Below are 19496 nucleotides of genomic sequence, written 5' to 3'. Positions count from 1 at the left end.
GGTGCAAGGCAGCGCTTAACTCCTCTCATCCACTCTCAGCTAAATTAGCTATATGGTAAACGATAGTAATCAAACGATTGTGGTATAGTCTGAAGTTGTCTAGCCTATCCATCTGCTCATATAGTATAAGTAACTGGCCCTATTAACGCGTTCAGTCCACCCTAAAGCTGCTATGAGTTGGCAAGGCCTATGGGTAGGAGCTCAAATTGGCTCGGGCTACGATTCCAGCCTGTTTTGCTTATTAAACACGAAAGTAGGGATGGCGCTAATAATTCATGGAGCACTAACATAACATTAAGGCTATCTACTCTTAAAATATCTAATGGACGGTTCCCGTGGGTGACCTGTCAAATAACATTGATTAGGTATGTCGAGGTTTGGTATGGCAGGTGAGGCGATATAGATATGCAACCATGAAGTCGATGCTAGCCTCTAGTTGCATACATGCTTTACTTGTTTAGTAGTCCCGAGAATTTTGACAGAATAATGTAGAAAAAGAGGGCTATTGAATCACCTTATACAGTATGTTGGGAGGAATCCTAATATCCATGCATGTATTCTGTGTCTCATTCCTGCACTGGCACCATCAACCCCTTCTTTAATTAATATTCTGAATGTGCCAGATAGTGGCCATTGTGGATGTGAAAGAAGGCGTAATAGTTAAGAAGGCACGGCTGATCCGATAATTTTAGTCCAAAGTTCGATACGTTTCCGATTTAGTAAAGAGATCATCCTCCTTTATCCAAGAATCAGACGACCTCCGCGCGAAGGTTAATGTAGTTAGAGACATCCGATCTTGTGATTCCCTCTCCTGAGCCTGGCTGCCCTGTTGAGAGAACCGTCTGGACTAGACGCCTCCAATATCTGCGAGCAGGTCAAGGGATGTCCAAGGGAGCAGAAATTTCGTGACAGGTACCGGGCTAATCGACAGAGTGCTTATTGTCTGGAAATATGGTCCAGACGAGATTCGAGCATTATTACTGGACGTCTTAGGGTCTAGACGGCCGGATCGATAGCCAGCGAAGTATGCCAATGCTTCATAGTAAGGCCGTTGAAGAGTTGAGACATGGCCGTGTTTCAACGAGGCAGTGTTTGAGACCCCTCCTTATCTGAATAGTGAATTATAGTAGAATTAGCACGGCACAAAAGTTGGGAGAGTATGCAGGTGGTTGGCTCATCTGGATTGACTGTTGTATGCCCCAGCCCCCACAGGAACAACCAGCTGTCTCTTTGGATGTGTACAGGAGTAGCATTCTCATGTCTCGGAACATTCCGTGTAACTCCACTGGCCCGTCGGCAAAGAAGACATTTCTGGCTCCGCTCTGGAATGCATCCCTTGCGGACAATAGTGTTCGAAAGGCCGCAAACCTAGCGGGTATAAGAGCGATGGGACTAGACCCAGTTTTCATGTCTCACTCATGTCTCACTCAATTGCTATACGATAATCAAATCCTAGGCTACTGTTTACTCCACCGCACCATGAAGCTGCCCGTCGCTCTTCTCGCTTGCGCTAGCTTACTTCCTGGTGCCCTGTCCTTTTCGGATGCATGCAGACAGGGTCTGCTATACTGTGGCTCCACTTTGGAGAAGTATAATGGTACGTACACACCTGTTGAATCACAGGGAAAGCTGTCTCGTCCTCTTGCTAACTACACTCAATAGGATACTCATCTATGGAGCTCGCATCGGCTATCATGGGCAATGTGGACGCCTTTGTTAAACCCGAAGATGCCCTCTTCCGATGCAAAGATTCGAGTGGTGGCATTCAACTAAGTACATTCTGCTATCTGGGTTGTACTAACCCTCCGAATGGTGATACTTGTGCTACTGGAGCTTAGGTAACTGTCTTCTTATGTATATTGTGACTTATGAGCTTATACCGTTAGATATCTTATCTGCGAATAATTCGTCATCTCGAGAATATGAGGCGGACTGTCGGTTTCGTTGAACTCATCAGGGTTATCTGAGTGATATTTCGTTATGGCTGGTCATTGTACTGAACTAATTACTTATAATATAAATCTCTTTGGCCAGTACCCGAGTACATCGATAGGGTGCTAGGCATTGTTTTTGCGATTTGGCTCCTCGGCAACGAACTAGCTCCATCTTTGACTTGCATATAGAAGTTGTCGTGGAACATTCGTTACCGGCTATATCAAGACTATTGATGTCTGAGTATTCGTTATGACCCACCCGAGAGCTAATAAACTCTTCACTATGCTCGACTATGTCCCACTCTGTAGTGGAGCTCTAAACAAGCCTCCGAGAGCCGAACGACCGGGCTAACAGACAAAGCTTGAGCTTGCCAAAGCATTGACATTTCGCATGACGTCGCTACGAGCGCAAATGCGGGACAAACCGAGGATCTCATGGTTTATAGTTCTCGGAACATAAGTGACTCGGGTTCCATTTGATTGCTCCCGAGTACCATATAATCCTGACGTAATGTTCTCCGACTCTGGATCGGAGCCTGCCAGCCTCAAGACGTCTATATAAAGCACATGCGTCCACGATCGATACAGTACTTTCTGGTTACGTCAGGGTGACCAGTTTATATTGTGGTAATTGATATTAGTTTCGGATCCGGACACATAAACCCCAGCAACGTCACTCACAGGGTAAAACTTGAAGAGCACAGTGCCTTTTACTCAGGATAATGTCGGTAACCCATACAAACTTTGATTATCCTTCCTAGCTTGGGTGAAACAGAACATTGACGGATATGCAAGATGCGCTACCCCTTTGATCAAGGTGACCAGGAGACATGGACACAGATAGGACAGCTACTAGTAGCCACAGCACTGTCATCCATCATCGGAATTGAACGAGAATGGAAACACAAAAGCGCAGGGTTGCGCACGAATACACTAGTAGGGATAGGCGCAGCCCTGTTCATGCTGATCTCGAAACTGGGGTCCTTTGACGTCCTGGCCCGCGGCCTGGTCGTGCTGGATCCAAGCCGGATCGCGGCCCAGATCGTGTCAGGGATTGGATTTATAGGTGGAGGGATCATCTTCAAGCAGCGCAATGAGATCCGAGGGCTGACAACTGCCGCTGGTGTTTGGCTGAGCGCCGCGGTAGGGGCTGCCTGTGGCGCGGGGCTTCTCAGATTAGCGAGCGTTGCCACCGCGTTGTATTTCGTTGCTGTACTCGTTTATCCGACTGTGCTGCATGTTCTGCGGCAATACCTCGATCGGAAGGATACCATGGAGATCTCGGCTGTGGTTCGCTACCGGACTGGAGCTGATGGGTTGCAAACCCTGCTCATTAATATCATGGAAGCAGGGTTTCGTGTACGGATGATAACCCGACTGGAAGAAGTGCTTGTTAATCAAGCCGCGAGTAAAGGGCCTGCGGGGGGAGATAGACACGCATCGATTTCGAATTTCTCCAGGACACCAAAGACACCTGCGGCGCATATTGAGAGGCTCGAGCGGATCTTTGACATTCATCTGACGGTGAATGGCTCGAGAGGTCCAGATAGTCTGATGCATGCTCTTTCCCAACTGGACTCGGTTATTTCGGTTTCCATTGAGGACGATGAAGGAGAATTCGTCCAGAGAGTTTGAAGTCTGATATTTCCCTGCCACTTTTCTAAAACGAGTTGATTCCAAGTGTCAAAGACACCATGCGGAGGAGCAAGGTTACCTTGTGCAGGTTCTCCGCAATATGTCAGACGTGGACGGTGAAAGGAATGGACGGAAGACAGGAGGAACCTGGATGAGTGTTAGTAGAGTCAAATTGTTTCGTTCAAAGGCTGCAGTCTGAAATATACCAGTTTGTGTACCTCTCAAGAGGATACTTTGATGCGTCTATTAGTAACGATTGATACGGTGCTTCAATAGTCCTGGACTGCTCCCTGGCTCTGGTGATATATTGATATAAAAGGATATGTCAGACCACTTCTTCAGCGGTATACTGTAATGCAATAGGGCTAAAAGTAACAAATTCTTGATTTTGTCTTCGCCTACAAGCCCATGCATAATATGTCCTACCGCGCCCAGGAAAAGGCAGAGGCTCAGAAGGCGGGAGGCCATTTTTATCATCTGCAGGGTGTCTGACTCTGATTGGGTAACTGCGGATCAACTCGTCAGTTTGTAAATTGCCTTAATCCGTCTGTTTCCATCTCCTACAACCCCTCACTGCTTTGCTATCATGACTTCCCCCATTCTTACTGAAACGTGTATGGATTTCGACGATGTAGCATGGGAACAGAGTGACAAGCGTTTCGATACCTGGAAAAAGGAGAAGTTGCTGAAACGGGAAAATCTAATCGCCGTGGGAAACCTGATCGATAAATGGAGAGGCGGTGTCCCTGACACTCTTCTTACACCTGGCCGAGGCGCTTTCAATGTCTGGGTGCGTTTGAAGTTTGTCGATGGCGGTTCAGCTGTGATGCGAATCCCATGCTACGGCAGGTCGATGTTTCCAGAAGAAAAAATCCAACGAGAAGTTTCCGTGATGCGTTTTCTCGAGTTTCATACCTCTATCCCAGTTCCTCATATCCTTCATTATGGCATGGCCGAGGAGAGTCCAGATGAACTAGGGCCGTTCATTATCATGGAGTATATCGATCACGAGTACGACCTCGTCGACGCGCTCAATACACCGGGAATCCCAGATGATGAGCGACCAATCTTAGATCCTCAGATCTCGGAGGAACGGCTAATCTTTGCTTACGGTCAAATGGCCGATATCATGCTTCAGCTGTCGAAGCACACATTCACCAAAATCGGCTGTATAGCCAGAGCCAACGAGGATGATGACTTTGATGACGTGTGGGTTGTGAAACACCGTCCATTGACGTTAAACATGAACGAACTCGTCCAAGTGGGAAACTTTCCTCCCCATCTCCTCCCTGATGGTCCTTTTCCGACATCGTCATCCTACTACCGGGCCCTTGCTGATATGCACATTGCCCACCTGGTTACTCAGCGCAATGACGCCGTTGCCTCACCCGAGGACTGCAGAACAAAGTGTATCGCAAGATTTCTGTTCCGGAAACTTGCACGGGAGGGTCGATTCTGCAAGTACAACGACCGGGGCCCGTTCAAGCTATTTTGCGACGACTTCCGTCCTGCAAATGTTCTGACAAATGCGGAATTCAAGGTCGTTGGGGCAATAGATTGGGAATATACCTATGCAGCACCACTTGAATTCGCTTACAGCGCCCCATTCTGGCTTTTGCTAGAGCTGCCTGAATACTGGCCAGAAGGGCTGGATGACTGGACAAATGTCTATGGGACCCGCCTGGAGACTTTTCTCAGGGTACTAGAAGAGAGAGAGGAGGTGGCAATCGATCGTGGGCTGTTGTCCGAAGAACACCGTCTCTCTACATACATGAGGGACAGTTGGGAGAGTGGAGATTTCTGGGTTAACTATGCAGCCAGGAGAAGTTGGGCTTTCGACATGATATATTGGGCGAAGATTGACAGAAGATTCTATGGCGATGGGGATCTCGACGATCGTCTCCAATTACTGACTGCGGAAGAAAGGCAAGAGGTAGACGATATAGTGCAGAAAAAGATGAAGGAAAATGAGGAGAGGAAGCTAACGGACTGGGCACTTGAGTCTCAGCCATGTTGAACAGCCCTCGACGATAATTTTTACTTCTGTGAAAGGGACCAAGGGGCCTCTTTCTGGGTCTTCCGACGCTTTGGGCCTGCAAGGCTGGCCCTTGATCCAAGACGCCTATTTCGCCGTATTCCCATGCCGTCTGTTCATGCTTGTACAGAACTTAGTTTCAAAAACGTTCCTTATTGAAGGTGTATAAACATCCGACCTCAATCCTGGAAGGCCGTTTGAACCCTTGATCTTCCGGCCAGAACCAGCTCACGCTGAAGTATATAATTCCTTAGGAGATGCTGTAGAGCAGAACAAAATGGATATTTTTCTTACTCGGTAGACTTACCCTTTTCGGTTGTTTTTATTCCGAAGCTCTGCTCTAGTCAAACTAGTAGTGCACTAATTGATCATGTTTCGCGCGCTTCAGTGGAGTATATTGTGATCTTTAGTCTCACTTGATGACCAGATATTGCCAAAAACGACTTAAGTGCCCGGGAAACGGGCCGATTCAAAAACCCGTCGTCTCGTCTGGCTGCTGAACGAAGGCCGGAACGGGAAGGACTCGGCTCAAGCTTTGGCTGGCTTGCGACCATCTGCAGCGGACCTGGATGATATGGACGACCTGGGGAAAACCAAAGCGGACTGTGGGATGATGTCGAGCTACCTAATTTGTGTCGGCTCAAGGACGAGTGATCCTGGCATGGTGTATGCCCTCTGTTTTCATTCATAAGCAGCCTCTACGGTATAATGCCCAATCTACAGTTCATAATTTGTATTTCCGTTGGTGTAGTGCGTGTCATGAGAGGAGGTTGATGCATGGAGATACTGGAGACTAGGTCTGACTCCCTTTCTATGACAGTCTGCTTTGTATACCAGAACATCATAGTAATGATACGACCATACTAATATAAACTTACCTGATAAATTCGGGCTAAAGTTATGTCAGTCATTGGTCAGCTTCACATAAGCTTAGCAACAATCATCAAAGAGTTGCATAATATGTGTAATACTACTATTTAGATAGTCGGAAATTAGCGCTCATAACATAATAAACTAGCAATGATTATGGAAGGATAAGCACTTCTAACTTCAGACCAACACTTCTGATTGGTGATCTTTTCTTCCTATGCATACATTCAGTAAGTGCTATTCATCCTGACAAAGAATACGCAAAGACAAATGTCAGCTTTAGCTTTGTTTCGCTCGGACATTCCATACTGACATTGCGTGAAGCAGGAGTTTTCAACCAACCCGAGCCAATGACTATCTCATACTAGGCGTTATGGACAAGAAAGCGGAATCTGGAAGCAATCGAAGCAACACATCGAATCGGAGGAAAATGGTCAAATAGACGTTCAAGTTCTGTAAATCATTTACCAAATCCTAATCTGGATGCAGAAGTCAAGTATAAATAAGCTGCAAGAGTAGACATTCATCCATGCCATAACACTTCCTCGTACCCTACTGCTATCCGCAGAGAAGCAAACCTACGTTTGTTCACTATGTATTTCCGCTTAGAAATTCTTTGGGTCTATACCCTGATTACCACGTTGATCACTCCGACACTGGCATTGCCTACGGTTCCAACAACCACCCCTTCATCTATATCTACAGTCTTCCAGTTCACTCGCAACGGCACCTGGCTCGAAAATCTCGCAGTCCGCCCTAATGGCAACCTCCTCGCCACGCGCCTTGACACCCCCGAACTATGGCTGATCGACCCATCCAACACCAACTCTGCAGAAGCCGGAGCCTTATTCTACACCTTCCCCAACGCCACTAGTCTGCTCGGCATCACCGAAATCGACAGAGACGTCTACGCGGTAGTCGCAGGCAACTTCTCCATCTCCACCGTCACAAGCACCCCCGGCTCCTACGTGATCTGGAGACTCGATGCCTCGGGCACCGCACCCTCAGCGAGTATTCTGGCCCGAATCCCTGATGCCGAGTTCCTGAATGGCATTGTCCGGTTCGGGCAGAACCTGCTGCTCATCACTGACTCCGCCAAGGGCGTGATCTGGCGGCTGGATATGAGGTCGGGTGTATACGCGCAGGCACTGTCTGATTCCACGATGCTCCCTGCTGCGGGCCAGCCGTATGCTGTTGGTGTGAATGGTATTGATGTCCGTGGGAGGTACGTCTATTACACGAGTACCACGCAGATGTTGTTCTGTAGGGTTCCGGTGGATAGTGTGGCGGAGGCAACGGGTCCTGTTGAGGTTATCGCTAGTGGGATTACTCCGGATGATCTTGTGGTTGGGAGTGATGGGACGGCGTACGTCACGACGAACCCGGATAATGGACTGGTGAGGGTTGATACGAAGGGGAGAGTCAGGTTGCTGGCTGGGAATCAGTTTACGACTGCTGTTGGTGGATCTACTGCGGTTGCTGGCAGTAAAGATAGTTCGGTGCTTTATGTCACAACCAGCGGGGGACAGTTTTCACCCATTCTGGGTAAGCTTATTGAGCCGGCTAAGGTGGTGGCTATTCACCTATAGTGAAGACTGGAGAGTGGCACGCTTTATGTTGAATTGCTGGTTCAACTGGTTAGAATTAGACCTTGGTAGCTAGTCTCACGCCCGATACCTGGTTAGACAGTGAAATTCTTAGACTGCATGAATACAGTTGCATTATCCTCAATTCCTGGAGCAATATATATAAACCCTAGTGGCCTTTCCAAGTGAAGAAAAGACACTGCACCACTCCATGCTCAACAGCCTTCTCCCCCGGTAATTGAGAAACCACATCGACGGCTCTCTCAAACCTCAGCTCCACCCTCTTTTCACCATCGACCGTCTCCCACCTCACTGTCGCGACATTTTCCTTACCCACTGCCACTCTCGCCGAGATGCCCTTACTCAACCTCAACCTAGGCTTGAACAACACCCTCGTCGCCCCGGGCAGATCAATCCTCACCCCCGCCAACTCCGTACAATACTCATAGATCGGCACACTCCCCCAAGCATGACAATCCGAGCGCTGGCGCACATTATCCTCCTCCCACGTCGTCAAATTACACTCCAGCATCCGCCGCCACGGATCCCACACCCTCCCCCAATACGCCTCATACGCCTCGTCCCCCGCCAACGAGAACGCCCGCAGCGCATAAAACTGCATCACATACGAGCACTTCGCAAAGCCGGGCTCCGCAAAACTCTCCGTCAGCAGGCGCGCGCGGTCGTCCTCCGCCACCGCACCAGCTAACACAGCGAATACCTGGCAGTGCTGCGAGTAGGCACCCTCGTCGGCGATCTCCGCCGTGGAATCCGTGAAGAAGCGCCCGTCGTAGCAGTGCTTGCGGACGGATGCGAGGACAGCTTCCGCGCGCGCGGTATACTCGGCTGCGTGGCCTGGTCGGCCTACGTCGTGGAGGAGCTGCGCGGCTTGGTTGAGGACGTAGGCGTAGAGGAGGCTGAAGAAGGTGTGTCTGTTTGACTGGCGGCCCGACGTTGGAACGCCTTTGTCTGGATGGGTGTCTGTTGCGCCCCAGGTTGTTACCCAGTCGACGTATTGCCAGACGTCGTCTGGGAGGTTGCTTACCAGCCCGAGGGGGTCGATGTGGGCGTGGAAGAACTCGAGGACGCCGTCGATGCGGGGAAGGAAGGAGCGGGCGTAGGCCCTGTCACCGAAGTGGAGGCGGTGATCGCAGACTTGGAGGATCCAGTACAGGGAGAAGCCAGCGATAATCTGCGGGACGTGCGACGGGAATCGGGACTGGGTGAGGCCTTCTGGGGTGACGGAGGCAGCGAAGTTGGTGATGGCCTGTCGCATGAGACGGTCGTCGCCGGAGAGCAGGTAGTGGAATAGACCGACGGAGCGGCTGTCGCCAGAGTATCTGGGACGTTAGTTGAGCTTTAATTTGCGGAGGGGTGGCTTACTGGAGTTGCTCGTAGAACGGACAGTCGGAGTACCCGTCAAACATGCAGTTCCGCATCGTGCGGATAGAGACCTCCCAGATCCTCTCGCTGTACTGGCCACCATCTTCTTGCCAGCTAGCCTTGACTGCCATGGGATAATTGACCTGGGTAGCACCGAACGACAAGAGCTCAACCGGTGCAGGCCCACTGGCGATCTCAAGCCGGATCAGTCTAAACGTGCGAAACCAGAACGGCTCGTATACGGTCGTCTCTCCCGCAGGTAAATCAAAGGTCACCTCGTCGTACGGCCCAATGAGGCGTCCATTCTCCGCGTCCAGTCGATCGGCCTTTGTACGGAAGAACGGGTAGGACCGTGGCTCTTGCTCGTATCCTTCGGAATAGGTGATCTTGAGGGTGATGCGAGACGCCTGTACTGCCCGGAAAGACCACCGCAGGAACGCAGTCGAATGAACATCTGCCTGGATTTCGAGCACATGCGAGGAATTTGCGGCGAGTGCCAGTGTCTGCTTTGCGTTCAGAAAGCCCGTCCACTCGTCGATGTGGTTGTTACTCTGGCACTTTCTGACAAGAGCAACACCCACAGAACTTTCTGCAGGCATGGGGATCTGGCGAGGTCGTAAACGCCATGGCGACAGATCGCCATTCGCCGTCCTCATCCCGTACACCATCGGCGTAACCGGCTCCTCCAACACAGTGGGCGTGATCCGCTCATTAATCTACCTGATCAGCCTCTTCCACACTCTCCTGCAGAAGACACAGAGACCTACATGCAGAAACATATCATCAACCAGGCCCATTGGAAACCGGACACTCTCATCCACCTGCACCAACCACCCTTCCCTCGACTGCACATCCACCGTCTCCGTCTGTGTCTCAATCGTCCCGACAACCGTCAATCCAGGGAACGCTGTCCGCTCAAAAGGCATCGCGCCCCTGCACGCATTGAAATACCTCACCAGAACAAAGACAATCTCGTTTTCTCCTACACGCAGATACGGCGCGATGTCCACCGTGTCATAGTACCAGATCAGAGGGCTGCCGCGGGCGGGTCCCACCGCTGCCCGCACGCCATTGACATATAGCTTGTAGCGTGTATCCGCTGAGCAATGGACGAGCGCTCGCGTAGCGGAGGAAATAAGTGATACATTATGCGTGAATCGGACAATTTTACCGGCTGTGTTGGCTGGTGAGGAGTCGATCCAATTTGGGGCCCAGATCCAGTTGGACTGGAGGGAGTTTATGGTCTGGACATTTAGTATTAGGTTCTTGGATTAGCAGAGGGAGGTACCTTTTGTTTATCGGGAGAGATCATACTGTCTTTACATTGAATGTAAAGATTTGATGCAGAGACGAGGCTTAGGAGATATTTATCTGGTTGATGGCTCGGGGGAATGACCCCCGACATTTCCCCGCAGGCCATAGCCATACTGCTACTGGGGGAGTTCAAGAAGAAGGACAGACAACGCAATAGCAATTCAAGATCAACTTAAACTTCTATATGACGCTTCACCATCCATCTAAATTCACAAAGCCAAGTCAGAAACAGATAACACTCCCGCAAATACTGTCTTCTTATCAAGCCAAGCCAAGATTCAGGTTCACTGCACGCAATTACTTGCAGTGCTTGTGAATGTTCCATCCAACACAGATAGCTCCCTCGTAGCAGTTCCAGGGAGCGCGGCCAGCAGTAGCACAGTCAAGGAACTACGGTACCTCATCAGCCACTTTCTTTCCCCCGGAGCAGGAGTAACTCACCTCATCACCGCACTTCCAGAACGGAGCAGTACCAACACAGTAGATGTACGACCAGGCCCGCTTGCCATACTTGGCGACCAGCTTGGCGAACTTGATGGCGAGCTTCCACTTGGGCACGCGCTTCTCGAGGTCTTCGTCGTCGTCGTCCATGTCTGCAAGGTTGACTTCCTTGCCCTCGGCGTCGTAGAAGGTAGCAGCTGGGTGTGTTAGTTTACGTGTGTCTCTAGAGGAGTGGTGGAGGGAGGCAAAGACGTACTTCCATCAGCGGTCTCGATGGCGGTCACTTCGAGGGTGCCATCGACATCGAAGAACTCCATCTTCTTCTTGCCATCTTCGAGGACGGTGCTCACAATGTTGCCGTAGGGAGTGGAGACGGTACTGTTGTTGTTGTCGCTGAGGGCATCCTCGCGGGGCATCAGGGAGGGGTGGCCGATGGTAGAGGCCAGGGCGACGTGGCTGCAGAGGGCCACGATGAGAGCGTTGACGACGACGATGAACTTCATTTTGAAGATAATGAGCTGTGGAGCTTTCTTGTTGCTTGCTTTGCTTTCTTGCTTGCTTGCTTTTCTGCTGAGTTGCTGTTGATTTCTCTCGTTTCTCGTGGACGTCAAGGGTATTATATACCTTTTCTCTCTCACAGAAGCCCCCCTCGACCGAAGCCTTCATCCTCATCACATAGACCATGTCGTGTTCTTCGATGCCATTGCATTGCCATTGCTAATTTTGACATCCCCAGAGGAAGCCGACGACAAGCGAACGTGAATACGATGCAACCTCGTATCATGATTCGAACCCAGCATCTCCAGAATCGTGCCAGCGGAACTGGACGCTTGGCCTGCAGAAGCAGATCCCTCCGTTCCTCGTATTGGACTTGGCATCTTGATTATCTGCTGCCAAGGTCGAGGACTGCTATAAAAAGCTCCGAGGCTGTGCGTGCGCCCAGCGCCAAGGGAGCCAAGCCCTCCCACTCGCATCTGCATTGGGATTCCTGTATCCTCAGTCTGGGCGGCTTGGGCTTCTCCATTTGGAGGTATCTCGCGATTGCATGGAATGTAATCACTGACTGTGTATGAGATGAGGTCACTGCTCGTATTCTACCATTTTCCTCTCTCCCGCCACGGGCGGAAAAGGACGCATGGGATGCAGGCTTATTGGGATTGCTCGGTGGAAGGTGCAGTTCCACTGAGGGCTTTGGTCAAACCGAGCCATTTCTCTTTGATCTCGTGTGTAGGGGCTCATTTTGCAGAACCTGATACTCCTGCCTCATTTAAGTTTAATGGGGCTATTTCCCAAGGCTATCAGGTTAATCCATCAACCGCAAGGTAGAATTCAGATCCATCTCTCGAACGAAGACGTAAATACGAGAGCTGATATTAATTTTACGCAACAGATTCTTCAAGATATCTACTTAGTGCTCCGGTTCGTGCTCAATTGTGCTTCACTCTTCACGCGCGGTACTGGGGATTCTGGTTGAGAATGAGATTCGCCCCCATGGCCAAGAGCCCATCAACCTCGTACGATGCCGCATGCATTGCCCCAGTCCAGCTATGGCAGGGCTCTACGGAGTGGCCTTGGGACGGGGAAAACACGAAGGCCATGGAAATAGCCGGACTGGGGATGCTGTGTCGCTCCTGCGGTCATATTGCTCTGTGACTCTACCTGCTTGGGAGTTTCTGTGGTCCTCCGTGAGAGCTCGGGCTAACGACGATAGGTCCATCCTTGAATCTACAGATATTTTCCAGTCTTATTTGTGGTGCTTGTGTCTATCCTTACCCTCGTCTACTTGATACTTCGCTGCCGTGAAGGTAGACCATTGAATCTTCGACACCTGCTCTTATTACTATTCTACACTTGTGCTTCGCGTAGCAGTAACAAAGGCTACAGTTAGAGCGTGCACTAAGTGACGAATGGCAGGAACAGGTCGTCCCAGGTTCGAGGGTGTTCAGGGGATTCCCGTCCAGACTGAGATCCCCGGCGGGCTCTATGGCTATTGTCGGACCCTCATTATTTTCGATTCAACCAAGTCGGACCGAGTGGGACGACGGGTCCAGGGGAGATTACATATCAGCGATTCGCCTTTTGCAATTCATGCAGGAAATCCTTTATCCTTTTTGTCAGACTTTCTGTCCAAGACGAGGCTGAGAAGGACCTGAGCAACAAGCATGTAGACTTGCAAGGTGGGAATAAGCCAATTTTGTTCCTCAGTTCAGCCTGCCAACGTCCTGTTGTTTCCTGGAGAAGAGATTCATCGGCCAGCGAGGCTACCAGGAGCTAGCATGGCCGATATTGTTCCTGTTGATATCCGATGCGTAATCCACAATCCAGGTAAATTAATGTCTTCGAGATTCATGTTACTTTAAGAAGTTCTTGCTCTGTACCTCTGCAGTTCTCTCCAACCCTGACTGCCTGGCTATTCTATCATCTGTCACTACTCTCTGCTTAGATCCCTCGTTTATGCAGAGTGATACACTTTTACTCCGAGGAGGAGAAGCTGCATAAATCATTTCAATACTATTTCCAATAGTGCATGAAAAGCCTGAAGTATTGTTCTGTAACTGGAGAGTGAGAAGAAACGAATATTCCTTCTCTTGTTAGTTTCCCCTTAATTTGCATCCACACCTCAGCATCCCAACGCTTTTACGCACCCTATATTTACACCCAATTATTTTCGGATACTTGGCGCAATAATCATAACATCCAGTAAAAGGATAAAGGATGGTAAAAGTATGGAGTCATGGGTCCTGAGTATATATTAAGCTTAAAGTAAGCGGCCAGCCACAAGAGCTGCCTAGCCAGCTATGATGCTTGGTTGTGAACAGTTACAGGTATTTGACCGACCCTCGTAGAATCAATGTAAAGAGGGGAGATATTATCATGCCTTGCTGAGTCGTCAGTGCATACGTAACCTTGTATGGCGTGTTTCAGACTGTGGACGGAGGGCATGACATTCACTGCGATCTCTACCTATTAAACAAAATTAATCAATTCATATACACAGAGTACTATGAGATTGATCGCAATATTCGGTATATTTCCGAAATATATTTCTCCAATTCGTCATTGCAGGATAGGCCGCGTCATACCGTGTTTCTTCCGAGATGACCCCCTCAACATCATCAACAACGACGATGATATACCTGAAACTCACCAATCAAATCAACCGGCTCGACGAATCAACTAGCATGATTCATGCCGCACGCGGTGGAGCTGTCTTGCAGAGATATCGGATCACTTACCGGAACCTACATAGATGGTGGAGAGATCGGCATTCGAATCACCCTGTACAGACATTATTCTTTCCATCGCCGATTCCACCAACTGGGGGATTACTGGTGGATTGGCGTTCACTGAGTAATTGTACATCTCCACTCGACGGAGAATCTCTGACAAGCAATTTTAGAATGCTGTTGGAGAAGTTCCATGGTCATCGACTGGTCCGCCAGGGGTTGAGACTGGAGAACCAACTGTATATAAATCCAGCGATGTGCAACTCATGGCTTATGTTTCGTTCCTCAGCACATCTCACCCTGTCATTCTTTCGTCTTTCCTTCATTTAACTCTGTCATTCGTTTTGTGCCTACTTCCAGGATGAAGTACGCTGCTCTCCTTCCCACCATCGGCGCTCTGGTCTCCCAGGCCATTGCGATTGGCGTCCAAGGCACCGCCGAGGGTTTCGCCTCGTCCGTGACCGGCGGTGGTAGCGCTACCCCCGTCTATCCCTCCACCACCGACGAGCTGGTCTCGTACCTTGGTGATAGCGAGGCCCGTGTGATTGTGCTCACCAAGACCTTTGACTTTACTGGAACTGAGGGTACCACCACCGCGACTGGCTGCGCGCCTTGGGGTACTGCCTCTGGCTGCCAGCTAGCCATCAACAAGGATGACTGGTGCACCAACTACGAGTCGAGTGCTCCTTCTGTCTCGGTGACCTAGTATGCTGCTCCATTCGGATTTCTGTCAAGGTTCTGACACAAGTAGTGATAATGCCGGCTCGCTTGGGATCACCGTCAACTCCAACAAGTCCCTCATCGGCCAGGGCACCTCCGGCGTCATCAAGGGCAAGGGCCTTCGTATCGTCAGCGGTGCTGAGAACATCATCATTCAGTCAGTGCCTGCATACAAAAGGGAAGGATTATGCTGACTGGTCAGGAACATCGCCGTCACCGACATCAACCCCAAGTACGTCTGGGGAGGCGACGCCATCACCATCAACCAGGCCGACCTCGTCTGGGTCGACCATGTGACTGTACGTTTCTCTCGCACACAAACAAATTGAAAATACAAAAGACTAAACGAAGTGATGATAGACCGCCCGCATCGGCCGCCAACACTACGTCCTCGGCACCGAAGCCAGCAACCGCATCACCCTCTCCAACAACTACATCGACGGCGAATCCGACTACTCGGCCACTTGCGACAACCACCACTACTGGAACATCTACCTGGACGGCTCCAGCGACAAGGTCACCCTGAAGGGCAACTACCTGTACAAGACCAGCGGCCGCGCGCCCAAGGTCCAGGGCAACACCTACCTGCACGCCGTCAACAACTACTGGAACGACAACTCCAACCACGCCTTCGAGATCGGCGACGGCGCTTACGTCCTTGCCGAGGGGAACCTCTTCTCCGACGTTACTGCCGCCGTCGAGTCCTCTAGCTTCACGGGCGAGCTGTTCGGGTCCGCGAGTGCTTCGTCTACTTGCGAGTCGTATATCGGCCGTGATTGTGTTGCCAATTCGTTCTCCAGCTCTGGGACGCTCTCTGGGTCGACTGCTGATGTGTTGTCCAAGTTCAAGGGCGAGACTGTTGCCTCGGCGAGTGCGGCTGGTACTTCTCCTGCTTCTTCGGCTGGTCAGGGGCACCTGTAGATGCACGTTTCGAGGGAGGAATATAATTGCGCGACTGTACTCTAGTCAATTTAGTAATATCAGTCAACTATAAGCGGTGAGAGAAGTCGTATACGCGTAATCGATTAGATTACCGCTCCAATTGTGGCATATAATACGTTACGGCTCGATGTCTGTAGATGTAGATGGATGGGCACCTCAATGCTATGGATTATCTAAAGGAGAGGTCGCATATGCAGATCTAGCCCGAACTAAGTATTAGTCTTCGAAGATGCGCTCAATCGTCGGCGGTAGGGAAGCACGGTTCACTCGTCATATCTCACCACAATCAAACAGTGTGATACAAAGATCTGTAAAAAACAAAAGCCAGACATATACGCTTCATTGTATTCAATCATGCTAGCGGCTAAATGTCTCGACACCTCAGATCTAAGCGACTAGAATATATTCTCAACATTCAGCGCGCTTTCCGGTAGGAAACTGCGAGTCAGACACTGCTGAACCGTTCGACTCGCTAGCGTCAAAGGTGGACAGCGGTCGGAGGCAACAGAGCTCCAACACATCTGCGTGATAGTCCATTTCAGCAGGCTGTGGGATTTGTCTGCATTGCAAAGCGCTATGTCGCCCTGACTGGTGCTGGTTCAACCATGTCGTAGCCGCATTCGTGAACTTTGTGCACGGCGATTCCGACGCCAGATTGGATGAGCAGGTCGACTCCCTTTCGGGTGTTCAACCATTATTGCCCGATTTGTGGTGTTCCAAATGAACAACTTTCACTGACGAAAGGCTGAATTTAGATCGGGGGCGAAATTCCTCGTGGCCTCGGTGTTTCAGTCACCGAGAATTGCTATGGAAGCGCCTCAATTACTGGCTGATTGGTAAACATCGTAATAGAATCCATTCCAGTACGGTTTCAGTCAATTTAGGTACCTTAGGATGGACCCGAATGTGATGTTCAATGGCTCTATACATGGGCCCAGCCATTCGCAACGAGCACCTGCATCTCGTTAATCAAGCAAAAGTCGCCAGGTTCATGTCGGCCGCTAGAGAGTGCCTTCCATTGAGCAAGTCTGCGTCGAACGACGAACTTCTTCAAAAGAGTCGTGGTTGCCCAACGTCGGAATCTGTTCTCCCACAGAGCCAAAGCGATATATTGTGGAGACAGCCAGGAGCCAGCAGGATGAACTTTTTCGTATGCGGGGCCGTTATAACCAACACGGGCCTTGGGATTCAGGTAGACGCCCTGGTGTCCAGACAGAGGATTATCCGCATGGATCAAGCAACATTCAGAGCCCTCGAGATGAAATAGTGCTAGAGAATCGGGAATCCCACGAAACCGCAGCGGTGTGCCCGACACGAAAGGCTCACTGGGCATAGCGACTGTTCAAGCGGGTGAGTTAAACCAAAGAAAGATGTACACTACGAGCATAAAGTGGTGTGGGGAAAGGAAAGATGAGCCTACCCATGCCATTCCAGCAACTCTTGACAGGGACAGGAGACATGTTGAAAAGCGCATGCCGAGATACTGTAGAACGGAAATAGGGCCATGTCTGCATAACATGCTCGTCGCCATGACTATCCCGCAAAGCAAAAGTATCATAATACAACGGAGGTCGGGAATAGTCTAGAGAGCAGGCCGCGGCGTATACTCCTTCATTTGTGTTAAGCAGTTCAATAACGTCATCCACCTGCGGGCATCCACAGGGTGAGAAGTCATTCCCTCGTAAAGGTTGAGTAGGATTGATACGTACGGTGAATACCACGTCATTCAAGAAGAGAATCTTATCAAATGCTATGCCTTGCCGTTCAAGGTCCTCCAGAGGACGCAGGGTCAAGTTGCGAAGCCGAGCCAGGTAAGGTATTCGCCTGAGTTCCTTACGACCGCGAGGAGTATCTATCCAGCCTTCACTCGAGGGAGAAACGGAAATCTCATCCTCGTGAGTCGTGTCTGAGAGGGTGATGTTCCGTCTCACACCGAGGCGATCCAGCTCCACATCGAGATCACGAAGCGCACCCTTTGTATCATCCCAGCTTCCGCTCTCATAGACACTGACGAAGACATTCTCCGTCCCCCATGCTTTAGCCAACTGAACGATTGCGTCATTCCAATGACTCCTTAGAATCGCCTCGTTATTCCAGTGCATGCTCGCAATGTATATTCGCTCCGGTTTCTGTGGCATACGGGGCTTGATCGCTTCCGCTGTTGAGACTCGTCGATAAATAAGCAGCACCTCTAGGACAGTCCAGAGCGCGAAGCTTATCAACAGGGCCTGGAGAAGGCGGCGGCGCGGTCCGTACCGGCGAAGTAGCCCATGACGGAGAAACGGGCTAAAATCAGAAGGGATCAGGTGCATTTCGAGCCGGGAATCGCATCATTAGATGAGTGACGATTGCAAGTTGTCTAGAGTGAGAGTGTGAGAAAGGATGATGTTGACGCGCATTCTGCCCCTCTCCACCGACAGCAGTACGGAGTATCACGTGCCGATATCGAGTCATGTCTCGGCTTCGGACAAGACTGCATCACAGTATCAGACAGCCTAATGCATTACAAATCACAGTGCACTCGGAGACATAGTGATTGTCTTCAAATTTCATGTTCAGAAAGCATATAGAACTTTTGCCTAAGAAGGTGCTTCACAAGCGGAACAAGTCCAAGGCGTGTCATCGGCCCAAGACTATATATCTAGCGAGACATGGTCTCTACGTATAGCATCTTATAGCGGTCATATCCGCAATAAGACCCGAATACCCTAGGCTAGACATTCGTCCACCCCCTCTGACACAAAACCAACAAATACCCATCCGGATCCCTAACGGTAACCCCCCACTTCTCCCAATACTCATTCGGATGTTGCACTCTGGTCCCCCCATTCTCAACCAACCTCTCCACAACCCCCGGCTCAATCGCCCCATCCACATAAATAACCAATAGATCCTCCTCCGTCGGCTTCGGCGCATTCTTTTCGTCGTTGCCATGCACCAGCACCAGCTCCAAATGCCACGCTGCACCCGGCCACCCCAGCATCAGCAGCTCATGGCCGCCCTCGACTTCGTGCGCGGGTCCACTGCGCCAGAGGACTTTGAGGCCGAGTCCAGTCACGTAGAAGCGCTCTGCGGCGGTGAAGTCGCGACAGGGGCGCGCGATGCGGATGTGTGAGGTTGCGCTGGGGTGGTGGCCCGTTCCTGGGGTGGCTAGGGTTGGGGTTTGGGGGGTGGGGTGAGTCATTTTAGCGCAGTCAAATGGTTTGAATGACGCGTGCAATCGTGAAGGAATGAATTGATTGTTTTATGGGTAACAAGGCTGGATATATGTGTTTACGCAGGGCTAGACCTTGTTCTGGGGCTTCCATTTGTCAGCTGGAGGCTGGATACGAGAATTAGTCAGGTGAGGTCTTCGCCGGGTCGCTTGAGTCGTAGGATGGATTGATGAAAGCTATACACGAATGGAATC

General features: G+C 50.5%; 8 protein-coding genes across 8 annotated transcripts, besides 2 other annotated features; 6 read left to right on the top strand and 2 right to left on the bottom strand.

The window, feature by feature from the left end:
• Positions 1-1406: 1406 nt before the first annotated feature.
• Positions 1407-1430: a microsatellite.
• A 49-nt stretch (positions 1431-1479) lies between these two features.
• Positions 1480-1838, top strand: NFIA_026170 (uncharacterized protein; the record flags this gene model as incomplete). The annotated part of the gene is made up of 2 exons (XM_001261439.1): positions 1480-1597; positions 1663-1838. The coding sequence occupies 2 exons, from the start codon at positions 1480-1482 to the stop codon at positions 1836-1838; spliced, it is 294 nt and encodes a 97-aa protein (XP_001261440.1).
• Positions 1839-2729: 891 nt separating this feature from the next.
• Positions 2730-3569, top strand: NFIA_026160 (MgtC/SapB family protein; the record flags this gene model as incomplete). Its single annotated transcript, XM_001261438.1, has 1 exon — positions 2730-3569. One exon carries the CDS (start codon positions 2730-2732, stop codon positions 3567-3569), a length of 840 nt encoding a protein of 279 aa, XP_001261439.1.
• Positions 3570-4155: 586 nt separating this feature from the next.
• Positions 4156-5586, top strand: NFIA_026150 (uncharacterized protein; the record flags this gene model as incomplete). The annotated part of the gene is made up of 1 exon (XM_001261437.1): positions 4156-5586. One exon carries the CDS (start codon positions 4156-4158, stop codon positions 5584-5586), a length of 1431 nt encoding a protein of 476 aa, XP_001261438.1.
• A 1481-nt stretch (positions 5587-7067) lies between these two features.
• On the top strand, positions 7068-8063 carry NFIA_026140 (uncharacterized protein; the record flags this gene model as incomplete). The annotated part of the gene is made up of 1 exon (XM_001261436.1): positions 7068-8063. One exon carries the CDS (start codon positions 7068-7070, stop codon positions 8061-8063), a length of 996 nt encoding a protein of 331 aa, XP_001261437.1.
• Positions 8064-8229: 166 nt separating this feature from the next.
• On the bottom strand, positions 8230-12178 carry NFIA_026130 (putative rhamnosidase B; the record flags this gene model as incomplete). Its single annotated transcript, XM_001261435.1, has 6 exons — positions 8230-9400; positions 9444-10159; positions 10211-10687; positions 11199-11395; positions 11455-11716; positions 11957-12178. 6 exons carry the CDS (start codon positions 12176-12178, stop codon positions 8230-8232), a joined length of 3045 nt encoding a protein of 1014 aa, XP_001261436.1.
• Positions 11724-11763: a microsatellite.
• Positions 12179-13474: 1296 nt separating the features above from the next.
• NFIA_026120 (uncharacterized protein) lies at positions 13475-13697 on the top strand (the record flags this gene model as incomplete). Its single annotated transcript, XM_001261434.1, has 2 exons — positions 13475-13523; positions 13585-13697. 2 exons carry the CDS (start codon positions 13475-13477, stop codon positions 13695-13697), a joined length of 162 nt encoding a protein of 53 aa, XP_001261435.1.
• A 1089-nt stretch (positions 13698-14786) lies between these two features.
• NFIA_026110 (polysaccharide lyase family 1 protein) lies at positions 14787-16066 on the top strand (the record flags this gene model as incomplete). Its single annotated transcript, XM_001261433.1, has 4 exons — positions 14787-15130; positions 15177-15302; positions 15348-15444; positions 15506-16066. 4 exons carry the CDS (start codon positions 14787-14789, stop codon positions 16064-16066), a joined length of 1128 nt encoding a protein of 375 aa, XP_001261434.1.
• Positions 16067-17009: 943 nt separating this feature from the next.
• Positions 17010-18399, bottom strand: NFIA_026100 (glycosyltransferase family 69 protein; the record flags this gene model as incomplete). The annotated part of the gene is made up of 3 exons (XM_001261432.1): positions 17010-17425; positions 17508-17733; positions 17797-18399. The coding sequence occupies 3 exons, from the start codon at positions 18397-18399 to the stop codon at positions 17010-17012; spliced, it is 1245 nt and encodes a 414-aa protein (XP_001261433.1).
• Between the last annotated feature and the right edge of the window lie 1097 nt (positions 18400-19496).

This window comes from Aspergillus fischeri, genomic scaffold (genome assembly GCF_000149645.3).
Source record: "Aspergillus fischeri NRRL 181 1099437636263 genomic scaffold, whole genome shotgun sequence".
NCBI lineage: Eukaryota > Fungi > Ascomycota > Eurotiomycetes > Eurotiales > Aspergillaceae > Aspergillus > Aspergillus fischeri.
This window is presented reverse-complemented; position numbering and strand designations above follow the sequence as displayed.